The 22,010-nt window shown below is 35.8% G+C and overlaps 1 protein-coding gene across 1 annotated transcript; it reads right to left on the bottom strand.

Annotated features, from left to right (window-relative positions):
- Positions 1 to 749: 749 nt before the first annotated feature.
- Positions 750 to 21,219, bottom strand: Pdcl2 (phosducin like 2). Its single transcript, XM_020187659.2, has 5 exons — positions 21,099 to 21,219; positions 20,164 to 20,254; positions 10,751 to 10,894; positions 5,198 to 5,406; positions 750 to 904 (listed from the first exon to the last, which is right to left on the bottom strand). The coding sequence occupies exons 1-5, from the start codon at positions 21,127 to 21,129 to the stop codon at positions 750 to 752; spliced, it is 630 nt and encodes a 209-aa protein (XP_020043248.2). The 5' UTR covers positions 21,130 to 21,219.
- Between the last annotated feature and the right edge of the window lie 791 nt (positions 21,220 to 22,010).

The raw sequence follows: 22,010 nt of genomic DNA, 5'->3' as shown, positions 1-22,010 counted from the left end.
CTTTCCTCTATATGTCATGAGCATTATTATTCTAAGGTGAGGTTTCTTGCAGGGCTTCAGCAGTGTCCTAATATTCCATGTTTTTCCATAATGAATTCTTTTGTGATTACTATTAAAACAGGTTAGCACTATCTTTTTCTCACCTCTTTTTAGGATTTAAAGTTTTACATATAAATTATTCAATAGTTTATTAGCAAGGCTACTTAGTAACTTTCTAACTTAGTAACAGAACTATTCAAAGCAATCATGAGTGGGGATGTTTCTTTAGCACTATTCAGAACCTTTAAGTTGAATTACGCTAATAAGTGGTCAATTTTTTTGTAGGTAAAACATTTCAAAGAAAAAAACATATGATCATAAATTTAAAAACTACCTCAAGACCCCTAAACAATAGGCTTAAAATGTGTTGACTTAAACTAAATGACATTTCTTGGTTCTCTTTCATTATTTCCTTTCATAGTTCTCTTTAAGTTAGTAAGCATCACAGAGGACTTGTGATATCTGTGGCTTTGTCCTGTATGGGTGAGAAAAGGGATCAGTCACAGAAAAATATTAAAAAGTTAGTAGAAATTCCAGTTTGTCAGAGGCAGTGAATATTCTGATATACTTGAAAATTTTTGAAATAGCATATGAACTATAATTCTAACACAAAAATAAAAATAAAATTTCTGATCTCTAATTATAAAGGCAGTAATAAATAAAATGGTCAGCATATATATGTACACTTTAAAGCTATTTATTAAATATTTCTATTTGGTATCATTATCACTGTTGGAACTATCACTGTCATTATAAATAGAAGTGTTTCTAATTGAAGATACCATCATATCTGCAATGCCTTTTTTGGGGTTTTCTTCCAAATCAGTCTGTATTGCTCCAACTTCTGCTAGCTTCCATTCAAGCTCTGCAATAAGTAACCCATCATTAAACTGGATAAAAATCTTTGAAAAATGAAAGGAGGAATTTCTTATATGTATGATGACTAAATCTGTAGTTGACTCTAATAAAATTAATGTGGAAATGAGATACTTAAAATTGAATGACAATAAAAGTTTTACAATATCAGAATAGACACTAGGTTCAACAAAGTTATACTTAATGGAAGAAATTATGGTCAAAATGCTTATTTTAAAGTGACTAAAAATAAATGGCGTGGAAGTTCAAATCAAGAAGCTAGGAAAAGAACTACAAAGTAAATTCAAGGAAAGCAGAAAGAGGGATATAATGAAGAAAATACCTGAACAAAAGTGGAAAAGAAAAAACAATAGAGATGATCAGCAAAATCAAAAGCTGGTTCTTAAAGAGACAAATAGACAAATTTCAAGCAAAAATTATCACAAGAAAAGGGAAGAAACAATAAATTTTAAAAAATTGAATAGGATATAACCAAACAATGACAAGATACTATTTCTTACCATCCGATTGACCAAAAAGGCAACTCTAACATTACCAATCTCTGGCAAAGATGTGAGTACATGGAAATTTCATGAAGATCAAAAGTCTTACAGTGTTTTAAAAGTCATGGGACTACTATGAAGAAACATATGCCAATGTATTTGAAAACTTCAGTGAATTTCAATAAAAATATGAATTACCAAAATACATCAAGAAAGCAAGCCTGAATATACCAATGACCAAAAACTTAAGTTGATATCCAGAAATCCCCTATTCCTGAAAATACATCATTTTGTTAAATTTATTAATTAAATACTATATAGATGAACAGAACATTTCTTGAGGAAACTGATATTTTAAAAACATAAAAGGAGATCCAAGTAAATGATAAGTTATATCATTCATATACCCCAAAACTTGTTATTAGAATGTCACTTTAGTAGTTATCTACAGATATAATAAACAATATAGTATCTATCAATTCTAATAAATATTCAATAGGATTTTTCATAAAAATCTACCAATCCAGACCTATATGAAATTCTGAAAAACACTAGAGACAATTAGGTTACTATAAAGCCACGGTAATTACATAGCAGTATATTAACCAAGGGACAGACAAAAAAACATCAATAAAGCATAATAGAAATATCAGAAATAAATTAAGCATGTTGAAATGGTACAGAAAACATGGTGGATTGCACCCATTAGCATGGCAATAATCAAAAAATTGAAAAAACAACACAAAAAAACCCCAGTTTTTGCAAGGGTATAGAAAAGCTAGAACCCTTGTGCACTGCTGGATAGAGTGCAAAATGGTGTAGCTACTATGGAAAACAAGATGGAAGTTTCTTGAAAACTTAAAATAGAATTGCTATATAATCTAGAAATTCTCCTTCTGAGTATATTCCCAGAAGAATGAACACAGGGACTCCTGCTTATATACTCACGCACCACAACATGATTTACAATAGTGTCCATCTATAGATGAATAAATAAATACAAAATGTAGTATTAGTTGTCCTTAAAAAGGAAGGAAATGGCCAGGGATGGTGGTCAATGCCTATAATCCCAGCACGTAGGAGGTTGAAGCAAGAGGATTGCAAGTTTCAGGTCAGTCTGAGCAACGTAGTAAGACTCAAAATAGAAAGAAAGAAAGAGAGGAAGGAAGGAGGAGAGAAAGGTGGTACATAGCTATAATCCAGCACTTAGAAGGTAAAGATGAGGTTTGCAGTTTGTGGCTAGCCTGGGCAAAAAGTTAGTTTTTTGAAGACCCTACTTCAAAAAACAAGGCAGATGCTTGGGAGGAAGAAGTAGGAAAATCATGGTCCAAAGCCAGACCAGGCAAAAGCATGAGACCCTATCTGAAAAACAAAATGAAAGCAAAAGGGCTGGGTGCATGACTCAAGTGGTGGAGTGACTACCTGCCAAGTGTGAATTCCTGAGTTCAAAATCCCAGTACTGCCAAAAAATAAAGAAATGAAAAACAAATGTGCAAAATAAATTGAGCAAGCTGAAAAAAAGTGGTTATGATGATAAAGTTTATGTCATGTATATTTTACCACAATTTAAAAAATAGGTTTCAAAACATCAGTGCTAAATAAGATGTTAATAAATGGGGTTGTAACAATTGCATTTTCTTACAGAAATGTATAGTATCTCATACCAATGTTATTTAAGATCTAAATTGAAAAAAAAAACTTAAGACTATTAAAAGAAAGCAAAAATATAGGGAAATATCTTTCTCACCCTGAAAATACAAAAAGGGCTTTTAAAAGTATGCAATGTATAAAATAAGGAAAAATTTTGACTATGCCAATATTATAACTTTTGTCTGACAATCACAATGAAGTTGATGCAATGTGCATGTCTGTAGTCCCAGCTACTTGAAAGTCTGAGGCAGGAGGATTGCTTGAGCCCAGGAGTTCACGACCAGTTTGGGCAACGTAGCCAGACCCTGTATCCAGAACAGCAAATCCAGGTTGCAGGTATACATCACATCAATGGCTAGCACAAGAGGTCCGGAGCTGGATCCCTAGCAACACACACACACACACACATGAAATGCTAAGCCACAACTAGTGAGAATCTATTAATGATACTATAAAAGTATTCACCTGAACTTTACCCACACACACTTCTATAAATAGATGAATAAAAACAATTAAAAAATGGGCAAAGCATATAGACAATTAGAAGAAATCACAGTGACAAGTATGTGCTAAAAAAAAAAGTTTACCCCACTACGAATCCAAATTTAAATACTGATGAGATCCCATTTCATACCCATCAGCTTGACAAAAATAAATAAATAAATACTAGGATAGCAATACTCAACATGGAGAAGATGGGGGAGAAATGCGAACTCTCACACATTGCTGATGGAAGGATAAATTGGTACTATCCACTGTGAAGGAATTTGTCAACTATCTAGTGGAGTTGAAAATGTGTAGGCCCTATGAGCTCACAATTCCCTCTCTGTCCTTGAAAGACTCTCACAGACAGGCACAAGGATACACACACCAGAATGATCTGCAACGGAAAAACTGGAAAAAAAATCACATTTCTGTCAGTAGGGGAATGACAAATAAATTGAGATACATCTGATGATAGAATGCCACATAGGATTTAAAATTATTGAACCAGACACATATGAAGCAGCCGAGAGATTCTGAAAAGCATTACTGAGTTTTTAAAAGCAAGTTTCACTACAATGTAGTGCCATTTACCGAATAGTTTCAAATTTACAATATTATAAATCCTTATATTTTATTGGATATATAGAAACTAAAATACAAAATATGGGCCAAATAGTTCCTAAAAAATTAAAACAGAAGTGCCATATGATCTAGCAATTATACTTCTGGATATAGTCCCAGAACTATTGAAAATAACTTGAGCAGATTATTTGTACACCCATATTTACAGCAGCATTGTTCACAATAATCAAAAGATAAAAGCAATCTAAGTGTCCATCAACAGATGAATGGATACACAAAATGTGGTGTTTTGAGTGGGACATTATTTAAGACTTCAAAAGGAAGGAAATTCTGATACTTTCTATAACAACAAAGGTGAACCTTCAGAAAAGAAGATGCCACTTCATGCCCATCTGCTTGACAAAAAATTTTTGCTGAGTGATATCAGTCACAAAAGGACAAAATAAGCTACGATGGACTTATAGGAGGCACCTAGAGTAGACAAATTCATAGAGATGGAAAGTAGATTGGTGGTTGTCAGGGGCTGGAGGGAGGACAGAATGAGAAATTATTGTTTAATTGGTCCAGAGGTTCAGGTATGCAAGATGAAGAGAATTCTGGAGATGGATGGCAGTAATGGAAACACAACATGAACATGCTTGGTGCTACTGAACTATACACTTAATAGTGTCAAGATTAGCCAGGTGTGGTCACTTGCACCTATAATCCTAGTTACTCAGGAGGAAGAGATGGGCCAAAAAGTTCCTGAGACCCCATCTCAACCAATAAACAGCGGGGCACGGTGGCATGTGCCTGTCATTCCAGCTACACGAGAAGCACAAATAGGAGGACTGTAGCCCAGTCCAGACTAGGCAAAAAAGCAACACCCTATTTGAAAAATAATAAAAAGCAAAAGGGTTGGGGGGGTGGAATTTTAAGCAAAGGGTATTAGGATAAAATTATATCATTGTAAGAAAACTGATCTGGAGGCATTCAAGGAAAATACTTTGTTTCAAGGAAGTAAACTTTCATGATACATGTTAATCTGTGGAAGTTTTCACTGGTTATTCTTTATAAGCAAATTGTTAAAATAACATCATTACCTTCTAACTTGAGGTTTATCCCTCCACATTCTATAATTCCAATGAATTTGCCTTCTATCTGACCATTTTTATAAGCAAAAATTGTTGGTAAACAATTGTCATGGTAGTGTTGAATACAGCTATTCACGATGGCTTTAACAAATTTAGTTTCTGGAAACTTTCTTGCTAGGAGACTAAGATGCTGGTTAACCAATAAACACATTGGAATGCTAAAAAGAGAAACAGTACACACAATATATTTTAAAAACAGAGTACACACAATATATTTTAAAAACAGAGTATTCACATCGGTCTAATAAAATGAGTAAAATATCCCCAGGATAAAAATATATCTTTAGCTTTCTACATAATATCATATCCTTATCATCCTCTATTGTTACCTTTAGCAAAGATGAACTGTACGTAAGTCCTCTGACTTTTACTGGAAACACCACTACAGCCTGAGAATGAAGTAGCTATCATAGAAATCCGATGCCTAATTTAGACAAACTGCAGTTCACCTTAGCATCAGTTTAGTTGGTAGGTTACAGAAAAAGCAAACAAACAATAGCACACTTCTAGGGAATGTCTGCAAATTCTGAATTGAAATAAAGGGATCCAAACTCTGTCACCATTATGAGTTAATTTCACATAATGAGCCCACATCCAAAATTCACCATCTCAGGTTTCCCTGACTTTCTTAACTAATGAACTTCACCCACAGTCTTCTTTGGCATCCCATTCCATGCTACATCCTGGCCCCATTCTCCAGAATTACTTCTTATGGGAAAATGTAAATTGGTTGGAAGTATAAGCAAAACCTCTATAATTCTTCCTGCTCAATCATCCCATTATATCCATTCTTCCCTTTCCTCCCAGTTGCTTTACCAAATGATTTCAGGTGTAATCTCATTATCCTTCCTGAATTCCACATCCCTTCCAGTTCAGATAGTACACCTCTCTGCTTGCCTCCTCTCCCGTTTTCTCATCCTTCCTTCTCCAAATACTCTTCCTCACTTCATCTAAACACACTTGCTAATAAATCTTAATTTTTAAAAAATCTCTGACAACTCTGTGTCCTTTTCTAATAACCACTCTCTTCTAGTCACAGCCCAAATGAAAAAAGAAACAAAAGTCTCTATGTTTTGCTCATCATTATTCTTGAAATACTCTCCTCTTTTGGCTTCTGTGACAATACTTTCTATTAATTTCCTTTTAATCTCTCTGACTTCCCTCTTCTGACTCTACCTCAACTGTAAATGTTCCCTTAGGATTATATGCTGGACCCTAGTTCTCATTCCAGATACATCCCCTGAACAATCCTAACCATCCTGCTAACAGCTGATGAATTTCATCTCCCTTTCTTCCCCACCAAAAAAATCCAATCATTCTCATTTATTTTATTAGGTCAGCATTCAGGTCAAACATTTCTCTTCTGCCGTGTCAAATCAGTAATCAAGTCATACTGATTCCACTTCCTTCTATCATAGTGCTCTTCTCCTCTCTTCACCTACTACTTTACTCCTTCCTTATGTGAGGTCTGTTAGATTACCCTAAATCTGTTTCCAGATTGGTTGCCCAGATTCATCCTTGACCTACTTACAGTGGAAGCTCAGCATGAAAAACTTATTTGATAACCCTGAGATTCCATCCTTCTCCAAAGTTTAAAAACCTTCAACGACTCCTCACTGCCTTCTCAGGGTGTCCTTCAAGGGTCTCCATCTCTGGTCTCAGCCTAGCTCTCCAGCACCATATGCTTGGGGCTGATCAAATTACTTAAAGTCCCCCAAGCACCGTGATGTTTTTTACTTTGGAACTCTGTTCAAGCTGCTTATTCCACATAAAATACCCATTCATCCTACCTATTTCCTCCAACTTTGCAAACCTGGGGGAACTTTCCTTTTTTTAAGGCTAAGATCAAGAATTAACTTACCCTTTAGAACTTTCCATGTTTCTTTGAAGGTGGAATTTAACTACTCCTGTGTTCGGCACCTGCACTCTATGCAAAAATAGCACCTAAAAGACTCTACAATTTGTCTCCCTCTACTATATTGAAATTAATGTAACAGCAGAGACAGCTGCCTTATTCACCTTTGCATCCTCAACATCAACCAAATTCTTAGAATCCTCTGAATTCTAGGTGAGGTAATATACAAATCTACAGAAAAAGCAGCTAAGGAAGACAAGTTAAGGCTCTGTTTACAACATAAAAGTTTCTAAATACGCACCTGGAAATAGGAATAATATGACTACCCCAAGTTAGAATATGGGCACAGGTATAAGACTGAATAAAACCAGAAACAAAACTGACTTGTGGCTGGCTCAGGTTGAGTTAGACACCCTCAAGACACCTTAGAGAGGCCAAGCTTTCACCTGAATGGAAAGTATGCCAAATTCTATAAATCTAGTTTAAACATACTTCCCTATAAAATTTATAGACGGTAACTCGAAATAAAATTATTTAACAGTTATACTTTGCTTTATGATATTAAAAAGTTATGAGTAAATACGTTGTTAAAAATGAGACTTTTCTGGGATAGGGATATAGTTTAGTAGTAGAGTGCTTGCCTAACATATACAAGGTCCTAGGTTCAATCCCCAGCACAACAAAACAAAACAAAGACTACACTTTTCTAAACAATATTTGCAACTCAATCATTTTCTATTATACATTTTATAAATTTGGATTATCATTATGTTCTTTAAACATATGTCATATACCAGTATGTGACTTTATTTTCTTCTTCTCTTTTCTTTCTTGGTGGTGCTGGGGATTGAACTCAAGGCCTTGTGCATGCTAGACAAACCCTTTACCACTGAGCTACACCACCCAATCCCAAATATATTTTCTTACTATCAAAAAAACTAGTATTTTATATAACTGTCTTAGATTGGTACCAACAGCAACAACAAAATCGTTCTGAGGAGGTCACACATACTTACAATACTACAAAACCAAGTCAGGAATAGTGGTGCACACCTGTAATCCTAGCACTCAGAGGCCAAGTAAGGAAGATCATGAGTTCAAGTCCAGCCTGGGTTACATAACAAGTCTCTGTCTCATAAAAAAAAAATAAAAACAAAAAAGAAACCATATCCTTACTCTTTGAGAATATGAATACCAAAGTACCAAAGTATGTGACATTTGAGGCAGACTAAACACATTCAACCTTAATGAATTGTTTGAAAATTACTTATTAAAATTGGTAATTATCTAGAAATAACAATTGAAGTGAATTATTTTCTTACCATCTTTATGAACATCCAGAAACAACATTATTATGCTGCTCATAGGGTCAGAAATGACATGAAGTGAACCACATCAGTATACAACATTTACTACAAACAGATCCTAGCTTTGTTGATGTCAGTGTTTCTCATCCTTACTTGTGAGAACTACTACCAGCAGCATTTACAAATTGGCTTCCCCAAATAATTGACATAGGTAAAATGGGAAGGTGATTGTTTTTAGGACCTCAAAAGTACTTAAAATTCATCTACTTTGTTGGAGGTATGGCTCAAGTGGTATAGCACCTGCCTCACAAGTACAAGGCCCCGAGTTCAAGCCCCAGTGCCAGCAAAGAAAAAAAATCATCTACCATGAGTTTTAATTAAAATAATAATGCTTTCTTTTATGGGGCATATTGTTCTGTCAAAATTTAACTGAGAAAATGATGAGCTGATAAATTACAGAATTGAAATTTGCATAAATTGCTCTGAATTTCTCTAAGAACTTGATGAGAGAAGAAATTTATTATCCAGAAATTGAGAAAAGGACAATGAAGCCAATATGGCTGCTGTCACAGCCTCTGTAGCTCTGAGGCATAGGGATGGGGATCTGAAGCTGGGGGAACAGCTTCAGTGAAAGAAATAGACTTGGGGAAAAGTCCAGTCTCCCCAGTGACTGCTGTGCTAGGTTGATGAGACCTGGGGGTGCATGGGTTGTAATCAGCACGACTGGGTACTAAGATTAACTGTTGGAGGAATAGGGCAGGGCAGGGTGATTTCCTGTTAAAGGGTCCTTAAGAGACATGAAATGTCTGCATGTACTGCCTCATCTGTGATTGGCAGTTCAAAAGTATATGTATTTATTAAGTGTATTTTGAAGTGGTTGGAAAAACTTGAAAAAGGAGTAGGTATTAGACACTATTAGGAATCACTGTTAATTTTGTTAGATGGGAAATGCCATTGTGATTATGCAGAAGAGTACTCTTGAAGGGGAGTATGCCATCCCAAGACATGCCATTCTGGCATAAGGATTATGTTGAGCTGAAAGCAATGGAAAAGAAACACAAGAAAAACTCTCTGCCCTCCCTCTCCCTGTCAGGAAGGGCAGGATGATTCTTCACCATGGGAGGACAACTCAACTCTTACCAGCCCAGAGAAGTGCCAGAGCAATGTTCCTAACAAACCTTCCTAAAACAACCTTAATCCCCATTAGTCTCCTTTCCATCATTTGCTACCCCTACAAGCTCAAGCTCCATTTTGTGACTTGCTGACAAATCTGCTCTTCTGTTGTTAAGATGCTTCACAAGCCCAGTTCTCACCACCCTTCCAGATACTCCCAAGTTCTTCTCCCTTAATAGACTTGTACTTGTTTTTTTCTTGTTAATCTGTCTTTTGACAGTCTAATTTGCAGGCCTCAGGCATGAACCTAAGATAGGTAGAGGGGAAAACAAAGATTTTTCTTCCTTTGGGACACCCCATGTTTTGAAGGTATATGCTGAAGGAATTAGAAATATATCATCACACTGTGGATAATATGTTTCACAAATGCAGATAAACATACACACAAACACACATACATACACAGATGGCAAAATGTTCGTTGTTGAATCTATATGGTGAATATTTAGAATATTTACCTTATTATTCTAATTTTCTGTACTTTTGAAAATTTTCATAACAAAAAAATTTAGCAGTACTGGGGTTTGAACTCTGTTAGACAGGTACTCTACTGCTTGAGCCATTCCTATAGCCTTTTTTTTTTTTTTGCTTTATTGATTTTTCAAATAGGAGCTCCCATTTTTGTCCATGTCCAAGCTATGCCACAAACCTCCTACTCATGTCTCCCATTTAGCTAGGATGATGGACACACCCAGATTATTGATTGAGATGAGGTCTCACTAACTATTTGCCCAGGCTGGCTTGGGACCACAATCCCTGCCTTCTGAGAAGCTGTGATTGTAGCCAACTCACCAGACATAATAATAAAAAAAAGTCTAACCAACTACCACAGAGTACTTAGGTTTTAAAATAAACGTGACAAGTTCTGTAAGTGACAAAGCTATTTTAAATACCCAGTTTAATCCCTAAACCCAATGGCTAGCAAAAACTCTACAGATGTATTTATGTATAACACACACATTTCTTTTTTCTTGAATATTCTGTTATAAGCATTACAGAATCTTTGTTTTTTTGGCAGCACTGGATTTGAACTCAGGACCTCATGCTTGCTAGGTAGGTGCTCTTACCGTTTGAGCCACTCCACCAGCCTGCATTATAGAATCTTAAAACCAGAAAGGTCTTTTAGAATATCTGTACATTAACATTTTGAAATACTATGGTAATTACCTTGATCTGTATAGATGAATTATAACCCACAAATCTTTTTCTGCATTTGTGACTTCATTCACGTACTGATTTCCAGAAATTTCTCTTAATTCCCCAAATTTTTGTTTTTTCTTCAGGGCTTTCCATTCCTGCAAACGCTTTTCTCTAATTAAAAAAAAGTTACATAAAGCAAATTGCTATATTATTAAGGTCACTCAGTAATCAGTAAGAGTTTAGAGAAAAGAATATAATGTTCACATACATCAAACACTTTAAATGATCTTATAAAGCCAATTTCCTTTTATACCGGAATTTGTGTTTTCATGGGTATTGCAAAGCAGAAGTTTGCTTTTGACTTTTTAATTTGTTTTTTAAGACTAGATTATTTAGACATTAGGCCAAGAAATTCTCATGCACAAGTTGAATGCTAAGAGAATGTCTATAGTGATAATAACAACAGCTATGTCAGGCACCAGTGGGTTGTGCCTGGAGTGCTAGAGCTTGGGAGGCTAAGATCGGGAGGACTGCAATTCCAGGCCATCCCTGGAATTTGCAATTCTAGGCAAAATGTTCACAGGACTCCATCTTAGTGGGAAAAAGTCAGGCATGCTGGTATACTAACGTCATCCCAGCTATGGTGGGGGATGGTGCCTTAAACAGGAGGACCATAGTCCAGGCCAGCCTGGAAAAAAAGCAAGTCCCTATGTCCAGGTAACTAGGGCTGGAGACTTGGCTCAAGCAGAAGAAAGCCTGCCTAACAAGCATGAACCCCTGTGGTTAAACCTTAATACTGCCAAAACAGGGTAATAATAATAATAGCTAATATTTATTCAGTGCTTGCTATCTTGCTAGGCACTATTTTATTTAAAAAAATTTTAAATTAGCATATATTGATTGCACAAAGGGATTTCAATGTGATGGTTTATCATCTCAAACTCACCCCATTAATCTTTCTTACCCCTCCCCCTTGAAATAATTTTTAGCAGGTTTCATTATTCTATTTTCATACATGCATATGAAGTATTTCAATCATATTCACCACCCTGTTAGTCCTCTTCTTTCACCCTCCCCTTTCCCACTGGTTCCCACTCCCCAGAATTCCCTGTTTTACATTTGCATAATTAAAAAATCTAGATTCTGCATAGGAGAAAGAACATGGGTATGTATCTATCTCAGTCTGGTTTAGTTCATTCAACATGATGAACTCCAGTGCCATCTATTTTCCTATAAAGGATGCAATTTCATTCTTCTTTCTGACTGAGTAATACTCCATTTTGTAAATATACAACATTGTCTTTATCTATTCATTGGTTGATGGACACCTAGGCTGATTACAAGTTTGGCTCTTGTGACTAGTGCTGCTAAAAAGATGGCTTTGCTGGCATCTCTCTTGTATGTTGATGTACACTCCTTCCACTGTATGATATCAGGATCATATATACGGGAGTTCTCTTTTTTAAGGAGCCCCATACTGCTTTCCACAGCAGCTGTACTAATTTACATCCTCAACAACAATGTCAAGGGTTCCTTTTCCTCACATTCTTGTCAATATTTTCATTATTTTTTAAATTAAATTTAATTAATTAATTTCTTTGTGGTACTGGGTTTGAACTCAGGGTGTCGAGCTTGCTAGTTCGGTGCTCTACTACTTGAGTCACTCTCCCGGCCCTGCTGTTGTTTTCTTGATGATGGCATTGCAATTAGGGTGAGATGGAATCTCAATGTCATTTCAATTTGCACTTCTTCTTGTATTCATTGACCAACATTTGTACTTCTTGTGACAATTCATTTTGTCCCAAGACATTTGACAAGAAGACATTTGTACTTGTTGTGACGTCTTCTTTTGCCTATTCATTAATTGGGTTGTTTGTCTGGTGTTTAATTTTTGGAATGCATATATTCCAGATATCATCCTGTGGGTCGAGTCTTCATTCAGGTCATTGTTTCCTTTGTCGTGCAGAAGCTTTTAGTTTGATGCAATCACATTTGTCAGTTCTTACTCTGATTTCTTGAGCAATTAGAGAGAGTCCTGTTCAGAAAGGCATTTCCTACACCTCTATCTTCAAGGGTCTTCCCTATATTTTCCTCTAGTAGTTCCAAAATTTCAAACTTACATTTGGACCTTTGATCCATTTTGAACCAAATTTTGTACAGGGTGAACAATAGGGTCTACTTTTAGTCTTCTATATGTGAATATCCAGTTTTTCCAACACCATTTGTTAAAGAGGATGTCTTTTCTCCAACGTATGTTTTTGGTGCCTTGGTCAAAAATCAGAGGGCTGTAGCTGTGTTAGTTCGTTTCTGGATCTTCTGTTTCTTTGGTCTATACATCTAATTTTTTGCCAGTGCCATGCTATTTTTGTTACTATGGTTCTATAGTATAAATTGAACTCGGGTATTGTGTTACCTCCAGTTTTGTTCTTTTTGTTCAGGATTGCTTTGGCCACTCAGGGTCTTTTGTGCTTTCATATGAATTTTAGGATTATTTTTTCAGTTTCTTGAAAAAATGACACTGGAATTCTAATTGAAATTGCAATCAACTGCTCTCAGAAGTATAGCTATTTTTACAATATCACTCTGCCGATTCATGAAAATAGGAAGTCTTTCTAGTGTCTTCTTCAGTCTCCTCAAGGTTGCATAGTTTTCATTGTAGAGGTCTTTTGCCTCCTTAGTTAGGTTTGTTCCTAGGTATTTAATTTTTTAAGCTATTTTGAATGGGATTGTTCTCCTGATTTCATTCTTAGCCTCTTTGTTGTTGATGCATAGGAAAGCTACTGATTTTTGCATGTTGGTTTTGTATCCTTCTACTTGCTTAATTTCATTGGCATTTTTTTTTGTGATGTCCCCTTTCTCATCTCTATTGGTTAGTATGGATAAAGGTTGTTCATTCTTGTTTTCTTCTCAAAGAATCAAGTTTTTGTTTCACTGATCCTTTGCATTTGTCTTTTGGTCTCCATTTCATTAATTTCTGCCACAATTTTTATTTCTTTCCATCAACTACTTTTGGGTTTGGCTTTTGTTTCTCTAAGAACTTGAGGTAAATCATTAGGTTATTTATTTGAGATGTCTTGATTTTTCTTTTTGATGTAAGCACTCATAGCTATAACTTTCCTCTTAGCACTGCCTATGTTGTATCCCACAGGTTCTTGTAAGTTGTTTTTTTCATTTTCATTTGATTATAGAAATTTTTTTATTCTTCCCTCCCCCTTTACTTCTTTGATGACCCACCGATTATTTAAAGGTGAACTGCTTAGTCTCCATGTGTTTGAATGTTTTCTGTATTTTCTCTTCTTATTGATTTCTAGTTTTATTCCATTGTGATCTGATAAAATGCATGAAGTTATTTCAATTTTCTTGTATTTATTAAGACTTTGTGTTCTAAGATATGATCTACTTTGGAGTTCCATGGACTGCTGGAAAGAATGTGTATTCTGCAGTTGTTGGGTGGAACATTCTGTGGATATATTAATTCCACTTGATGTATAGTATTATTTAATTCTGAAGTTTCTTTATTGTGTATTTTTTGTTGGAAGACCATCTTTTGGTGAAAATGAGATATTAAAGTCACCCACTATTCTTGTTTTGGGATATCCATGCTTTTGTATTCAGTAGAGTTTGTTTTATGAGATTGGATGTACCAACATGTGGTGTGAGTATGTTTATAATTGTTATATCTTCCTGATGAATTGTTCCCTTTATCAATATGAAGTGACTTTGTCACTCCTGACTAATTTTGGTTTGAAATCTGCTTCTTCAGATATAAGTATGGCTACTCCTGCTTGCTTTGGCGCTTCATTTGCTTGGAAAATCTTTTTCTATCATTTCACGTTAAGCTTATATTTGTCTTTTGCCAGTGAGGTGCATTTCTTGTAAGCAACAAATGGTAATCTGCTAGTTTGTGTCTTGTGATTGCAGAATTGGGCCATTAACATTCAGAGTTATTATTGAAACATATGTAGTTCCTACCATTTTGTTTTTGTAGTGTTTGGTTCTTTCTTACTCTTCATTTACTCATCTACTAATCTAGTAAGATTTTTCCCCATGTTTTAATAGTTGCATTTATCCTCTTCCTCTGTGTATAGGATGCCTTTAAGTATTTTCTTCAGTGCATGTTAGTGGTCATGAATTGCTTTAGGTTTTGTTTATCATGGAAGATTTTTTTCCTTCTTTAATAATGAAGGATAAGTTTGCTGAGTACAGTAATCTAGGTTGGCAATTATTTTCTTTCAAGTTTTGAAATACATCATTCTATGCACTCCTTGTGTTTAAATTTCTGTTGAGAAATCTGCTGTTATTCTGATCAGTTTGCCTTTAGAGGTGACTTGGCACTTCTCTCCTGCCAATATTCTTTCTTTGTTCTGTATGATTAATGTTTTAACTATATGTAATATGCTTTGGAGAGATTCTTTTCTGGTCTTGTCTGTTTGAAGTCCTAGAAGTATCCTGTACCTGGATGACAATCACTTCCTAAAGACTTGAGAAGTTTTCTGCTATTGTTTTATTGAATATATTTTATGTGCCTTTAGCTTGCACCTATTCCTTTTCTTCAATGACTGTGATTCATAGGTTTGGTCTTTTAATGGTGTCTCAGTTCTTGAATATTCCATACATACTTCTTTTTTTTTTTATCTTCAGTTGATTTTTCTATTATATCTACTTTGTTGTCAAGCCTTGATTTTCTGCCTTCAATTTGTTCCATTATACTGGAGAGGCTTTCAACTGAGTTTTTAATTTGACATTGAACTTTTCATTTCCAGAATTTTAATTTGATTTTTTTCAGAATTTCTATATCTTTATTGAATTTCTCTTTTATGTCCTGAATTGTCTTATTTCATTCAGGTCTTCATTGGAATTCATTCAGGTGTTTTATTTGTGTTCTCTTTAATTTCACTCATCATTCTTGTAATCTTTTTTTTTTTAATTGTTTGAGAGTTCATCCACTTTGCTATCATTGGTGTTTGTTACTGTGGAGTTGTTGAGTTTTGTCATGCTACCTTGTTTTTTTCATATTTCTTATTTCTCATTTTTCTGCACCTGAGCCCAAGCCATCGGTTGGAAGTTTTAATTGCCTGTAATCTTTCAGTTGAAATATTCTCAAGCATAGGTTAAGGTGCTATTTCTCACCACTGGACTGAGGGTGTAACTCAGTAGCCAAGCATATGCCTATATGCTCAGGGCACCAAGTCTGATCTCAGCACTTCTCTTATTAAGGAAAAGTAGCTGAGGACTCATATAGAAGGATCAGTTGTCCACTTCTGAGCTGCTTTCACTATACAAGCTTCGTTTGTGTACTGGGAGCTGTTTCATGTTGCAGGGAGTTTATAACCTATGGGTGTGGCAGACTCCTACTTGCTCCGCAGACCTTCCCTATCAAGTTTGTGCCCCCAGTGGCAGCAAGTATTCAGGCTCTGGGCAACCTCTGAATGTGTTGGAGAGTAGGGTGAGCAAATAGAAAACTGAGTTCTGCACTGACAGGGGAGAACTTAGGTACCTAGGCCCTCTGCCTGTTGGTTTAAGTGCTTTCTGATCCTGTCTCTGGGGAGGGGGCTGTGGAGCATATGATTCAGAGAGCCTGGACTTCGGTTCCTCAGTCCCCCCTTGGCAGCAAACAACAGTCCCCCCTTGGCAGCAAACAAACACCAGGATACATTTTTCAGAGTTAGGTCTCAGTGTTTTCAGACCCCTTCCAACACTTCACCTTCCTGTAGGAGGAAGTTATGGAAGTTATGTATTTCAGATGGTCTGGACTTGGGGCCCTCACTCCTGCCTGGCAGCAAACATGAACCAGAGTGTATCTCCCAGAGGTAGGTCTCAAGTGCTTTCAGACTCTACCATGCACTTTCTTCTTTTCTTTTTATATCTTTCTTTCTCCTTTTCTTTCTTTTGCATTCACTTACTGATTTATATCTATTTTTAATTTTTAAAATTTAATTATTCTAAACTTCACTTTCCCCAGTTGTACATAAGAATAAAACTAATACCTAATCAATAGAGTTGCTGGGGATTAAATAAAATGAAACATGCTAATGTCCTAGCAAAATGTCTGGCATCTGAAGATAATTTAATGTATTTTTCTTCTTTTTTCATCCATAGAGTACATTAAAACTTTGTAACTGGGCTGGGACAGACCAGTGGTAGAGCATCTGCCTAGTGAGCACAAGGCCCATGTTTCAAACCCCACTACCACAAAAAACACAACCCCCAAAACAAACAAACAAAAAACAACTTTGTAACTATCATCTCAAAACTTACATGCTTTCATTAATAAGCTGTTGAATGCTTGGATTTATGAGGTAAACCCACATAGTTTCTAACATGTTTTCAAGTTTCTTAACATTTACTGATTCTATACTTCTAAGTTTTCTGGTGATAGTTATGTCCTTTCTTTCTCTTTAAACTGTATTTTCTATATTCGTGATGCTTTGGCATCTATAGTCTTGCTGATCCTCTGTAGAATGCTCATCGTACGGCCAGCTAATTCCAAGAAAGAGCAAACATTTCCAGAAAGCACACACTAGAGATGCAAACTAGCCAATCCAGAGGCCATAACCTCAATTACCTTCTTTTTTCTTTCTCTTTTTCCTTTTTCCTTTTCCCTCCTTCCTTTCTTCCTACCTGCCTTCCTTCCTTCCTTCCCTTCTTTCTGTTTTCTTTTTTTTGAGACAAGATCTTGCTATGTTACTCAGGCTGGTCTCAAACTCCTGGACTCAAGCAGTTCTCCTGCCTCAGCCCTCCTGGGACTACATGCATGCTCCACCATTCCCTGTTTCAATCACCCATGACCTGGTACTAGACAACTAGCAATAGCCTTTTTATAGCCAAGAGCCCATCCATATTATTTAAACTAGCCATTCCCATGCCTGCTTACCTTGCCTTTCCCACAAAAACCACAATTAAGACTTGTGTCCCCTTTCTCCTTCTGACTCCTGACAAATTCAGGTGATTCCCTGTGTGGCCCTGTGGATGTGGCATGGCATACCCCCTTACTCTTGGGAACTGCAAGTAACAAACTATCCTTTCAATGGCAACTATCCCCTGATCATACTTGAATAAAAACAAAATCCTTAGTACATTTTAAAACACTGTAGCCTTATTTCACATTTTAAGAAAGGTGTCAGGTGACACTTCTCACTTTATATAACAAATAATCCCAGAAAAATGAAGTCTTAAAGAGAATTCAAAGGATAATGCAGGACTAAGGTGTTTCACAGTTTTCAAATTGAACGCCTTCACTTTTCCCTCTACTGGCTGAGATATCACCTAGAGTTATTCCAAAGACCTTTTGGGAGCCCTACTTTTGGGAGCTCCCTATTTGGGAGCATAATATTTAGTATCACTCACTTCCCTCAACTTGATCTCTCTAGCTTAATATCATTTAGAAATTTCAAAGTGTTCTTCTTCTGGAAAATCATGGTGCCATGCCCTACTTTAATGGTACAACTCTCAACTACTTTTCTTCTTCCTCCACTGCACTTCCTCTCCTCATTGTTTCATTCTACTTTGTCATTTCCTTGGAATTGGGCAGGAGAGAAATGTAAATATGGTGGCTAGCTTTGCCATCAGGAAGTCACATAGTGTTCAATGGCCTGCATTTTTCATCTAACAATTACATTAGCTGAGATTCAGTTCCATAAACAGAAAGCCCTGTGGCTATTTTAAGCAGAAAGGAGCTTAATATGGGGAAGAGAAAATATGTCAAGGGAGCCAATTTAGTATATCTGCCACAAAAAATATACTGAAGATATGCTCATAGCTACATACAGATATTCCTCGATCCTTTTAGTATAAGCGCTTCTGGGTTGATTCACTTGTTATTTCATAGCTAATTACCTACAAAATAGAATTTTGTCTCTTTTTGAATATTATACTTTTCATTTCTTTATCTTGTCCTGCAGTATCATTACAGCTACCGCTTCTGAGGCTCACAGGAAGACCACACTTCACAGCTTCCTTTTGCAGAATCATGAGATTAGATTATAGTCAGTGAAAGAGGAGTGAAAGTGATATATCCATCTCAATGACTCATTCCTAAAATGCCCCGTGTGATTTCCAAACTGTCTCTCTGATTTATAAGTTTGGAAGTAAAGGATTTTAAGATGATATGTTCCCCAATGAAAAGGGCCCAGGCCATAGTCATTGCCTAGAAAAGAGGTGCTCAAGAGATAGGACATAGGTGAAAAATTTCAGAAACCACAATGATCTAATTCAAAAACATTTTCATCACTCCAAAATAAACTCTGCATCTACTTATAGTTACTTCCTATTTGCCCATCCCAAGACTTTGGTATCTGATAGTCTTCTTTCTGTTTGTATGGACTTGTGTGACTTGTTTCTTTCCGATTGCATGACGTTTTCAGTGTTGTAGAACACACTGGTACTTCATTTTGTTTTATGGCCAAGTAATATTCCACTGCATACATATGCCATTTTTGGTTATCCACTCATCAGCTGATAGGTATTTAGGCTGTTTCTACTTTCTGGTTATTATAAATAATATTGCTATGAAAACATTATTTGTTTCATAAAACAAAACATGTTTTGTTTTTCAGTTCTCTTGTTATTGGGTCTATGTCTAGAAGCAGAATTGCTGGATGACTGACAATTCTATATTTAACCATTTGAGGATTTGCCAGAGTGTTACTGTGGCTGCACAATTTTTCATTCTTACCAGCTATGACAAGGGTTCTAACTTCTCCACCTCCTTACCAACACTTTTGTTATTGTCTGCATTTTGTATTATAATCATTCTAGAGGGTATGAAGTGATCTTTCATGTGGCATTTTTGTTTAACTCTGTAAGTATGAAAACTGAATTGAATTGCAGGATATCCAGTTGGTAATTGGAAATTTGTAGAATTTGTTGGTGTAGGAAAAAAATCCTGCACATTTCATGTCAGAAGCAGTATGAGTAAGAATATACCAGAGGAACTAAAAAAAGTAAAATAACTAAAATGAAAAATATACTGGAGAACTTCACAGATTTGAACAAGGAAAAGAAGGAATCAGAAAATTCAAAGATAGGACTATTCTAATTACCAAGTCTGAGGAATAGGAAAAAAAAGGAATGAAGGAAAGTGAACAGAGGCTACAGGGCCTATGAGACACTATCAAGTAGATCAACACACACATGGTAGAAGTCCCCAAAGAAGAAGAGAGAGAGAAAGGAGAAGAAAGAATATCTTAACAACAAATACCTGAAAACCTCCCAAATTTGACTAAAAGCATAAATCAAAATTAAAAATGTCCAATGAATTCTAAGTAGGATACACTCAGAGATACCTACATGGTGACATATCATTGTCAAATTATGAAAAGGCAAAGACAGACAGAATTTGTGAAACAGCAAAAAAGAATCAAAATTACACAGAAAAGGTCCTTTATAAGACTATCAGCCAATTTCTTATTCAAAAATTCATAAGTAACCAAACACTGTACCTATATATTTCAATAGCTCTCATATCTTCTTCATCAAACTCATCTTCAGCTTCTTTCAACTGTGCAAGTGTCATCTTTTCATATGGTTTAACTAAAACAACATAAATTATAGTCAAATTGTTTAAAAACTATTTTTACTCTACAATCAAAGTGTAGAAAAAAGCTTAGACAAATGGAGATGAAGAATATCTTTAAACAAACCTGTAGGAGTTGGCAATAAAACAGTTAACATGTTGCAGAAACTACATTAAAGTTTTCTTACTCCTTTAAGGTTCACACAACTGACAGGCCACAGGAGTGGAGTCAGACTCCATTAATTTTGATTTCTTCTATGTACCTGGAAATCCTGACAAGTCGAACTATATATATAGAGAATATGTCTATATATCTATATATAGAATGATCAAAATAGATGGCAATTAGCCAAGTGCCAATGGCTCATGCCTGTAACCCTAGCTACTCAGGAGGCAGAGATCAGGAGGATTGTGGTTTGAAACCAGCCAGGGCAAATAGCTTGCCAGACCCTATTCAAAAAAAAAAAAAAAAAACATCACAAAAAAAGGACTGGTGGAGTTGCTCAAGGTTTAGGCCCTGAGTTTAAGCCCCAGCTTAAAAAAAAAAGTCAATCACAGGTAGAGGGACTGATGGGAGAAGAAATATTTTCTTTCAGTGCTGGGATTTGAACTCAAGGCCTAACACTTGCTAGGCAGGTGCTCCACCACTTGAGCCACCAGCCCATGGGAAAAGGACTCTTACTAAGTTTCATACTAACTTATTTCAGCATATGATTTTCAACATGTCAATATCCTTATTCTGAATGCATAGGTGGCATTTATATTAAACAATTTCTAATGCTTTCCTTCTATGTTCACAAGTACATTACTACTTTAACTGTGTTATCCCCTTCATCCAGCCCCACGAATGCACAAGTATACCCATTGCTTCTTTCTGCAAATGTAAAACCATTTCTTCAATTTCATCTTTTGGTTCTTCTTTTGGAGGAAGAATGCCAAAATCCCTTAAAATTTCATTCCATTCTGTATCTTCATTTGGATCCTACAGAAAAACAAACTCTTTTGACATTGTTTTACATTTGAATGCATGTTTGTAAAATTGACTGATATGCAGCACTTCTAACTTTACAGATAATCAAGTTTGAAGAGCAGAGCAAAGTGTTCTTTTTTTCACTTCCTAGCAATAATGGGATTACATACTTTGAGAAACAGGCACATCTTCTATCTTTAATGCTACACTAAGAAATTTAAGAAAAATCAATTTAGAACACATACATCAAATATTAAGGAAGTAAACTTGTAAGTTATGGAAAATTCACCGATCTATAGTGGGTAAAGCCAAGTCACATCATGCACAAATATGGCTTGGTTTTTTTTCTACATTCAAAATCTTCAGATGGCCTTGCTTTATGTCTAGTACATAGGTACTTGGGACTCTCACTTATGGACTAAATCTTAGAACAGCCTAGCAGTCTTTCTACAGTTCAATTTCCACCTAACCATGATTTCCTTTCTATGAAAATTAGCTTTGTTTTCCTTGTTACTTAGTCATTGATCTTTTGTTTACAGCTTTTCCAGAAGTTTTCTACTATGTGTTAGCTACTGTTTCTCTATCCTGCTGTGCATAGTCTCTGATGTTTAGGGAGAGAACTTAATTATATACATAGTGAATATTGTGGCAGACAAAGTCTAAGATGGCTTTGAATGATCTCCCTCCTTGACTATGAATGGAAACTGTGTCTTGCTTATAACTGGTAAGTATTACAAAAGTGAAGGAATATAATTTCTGTGATTACATTCCATAAGATTGTTTCCATCTTGCCAGCAGATTGA

This window comes from Castor canadensis, chromosome 9 (assembly GCF_047511655.1).
Source record: "Castor canadensis chromosome 9, mCasCan1.hap1v2, whole genome shotgun sequence".
In the NCBI taxonomy this organism is placed as follows: Eukaryota; Metazoa; Chordata; class Mammalia; order Rodentia; family Castoridae; genus Castor; species Castor canadensis.
The sequence above is the reverse complement of the archived record's forward strand: the minus strand, read 5'-3'. Positions and strand labels throughout refer to the sequence as shown.

Excerpts from the sequence above, each read along its gene's own strand:
- Pdcl2 (XM_020187659.2), bottom strand. The coding sequence starts at position 21,129 with ATGGTTTTACATTTGCAGAAAGAAGCAATGG. Across the intron at positions 10,895-20,163 it reads AGAGCTATTGAAATATATAG|AGAAAAGCGTTTGCAGGAAT; the intron begins GTACAGTGTTTG and ends TTTTTTAATTAG. Across the intron at positions 905-5,197 it reads GATAAACCTCAAGTTAGAAG|AGCTTGAATGGAAGCTAGCA; the intron begins GTAATGATGTTA and ends TACTTATTGCAG.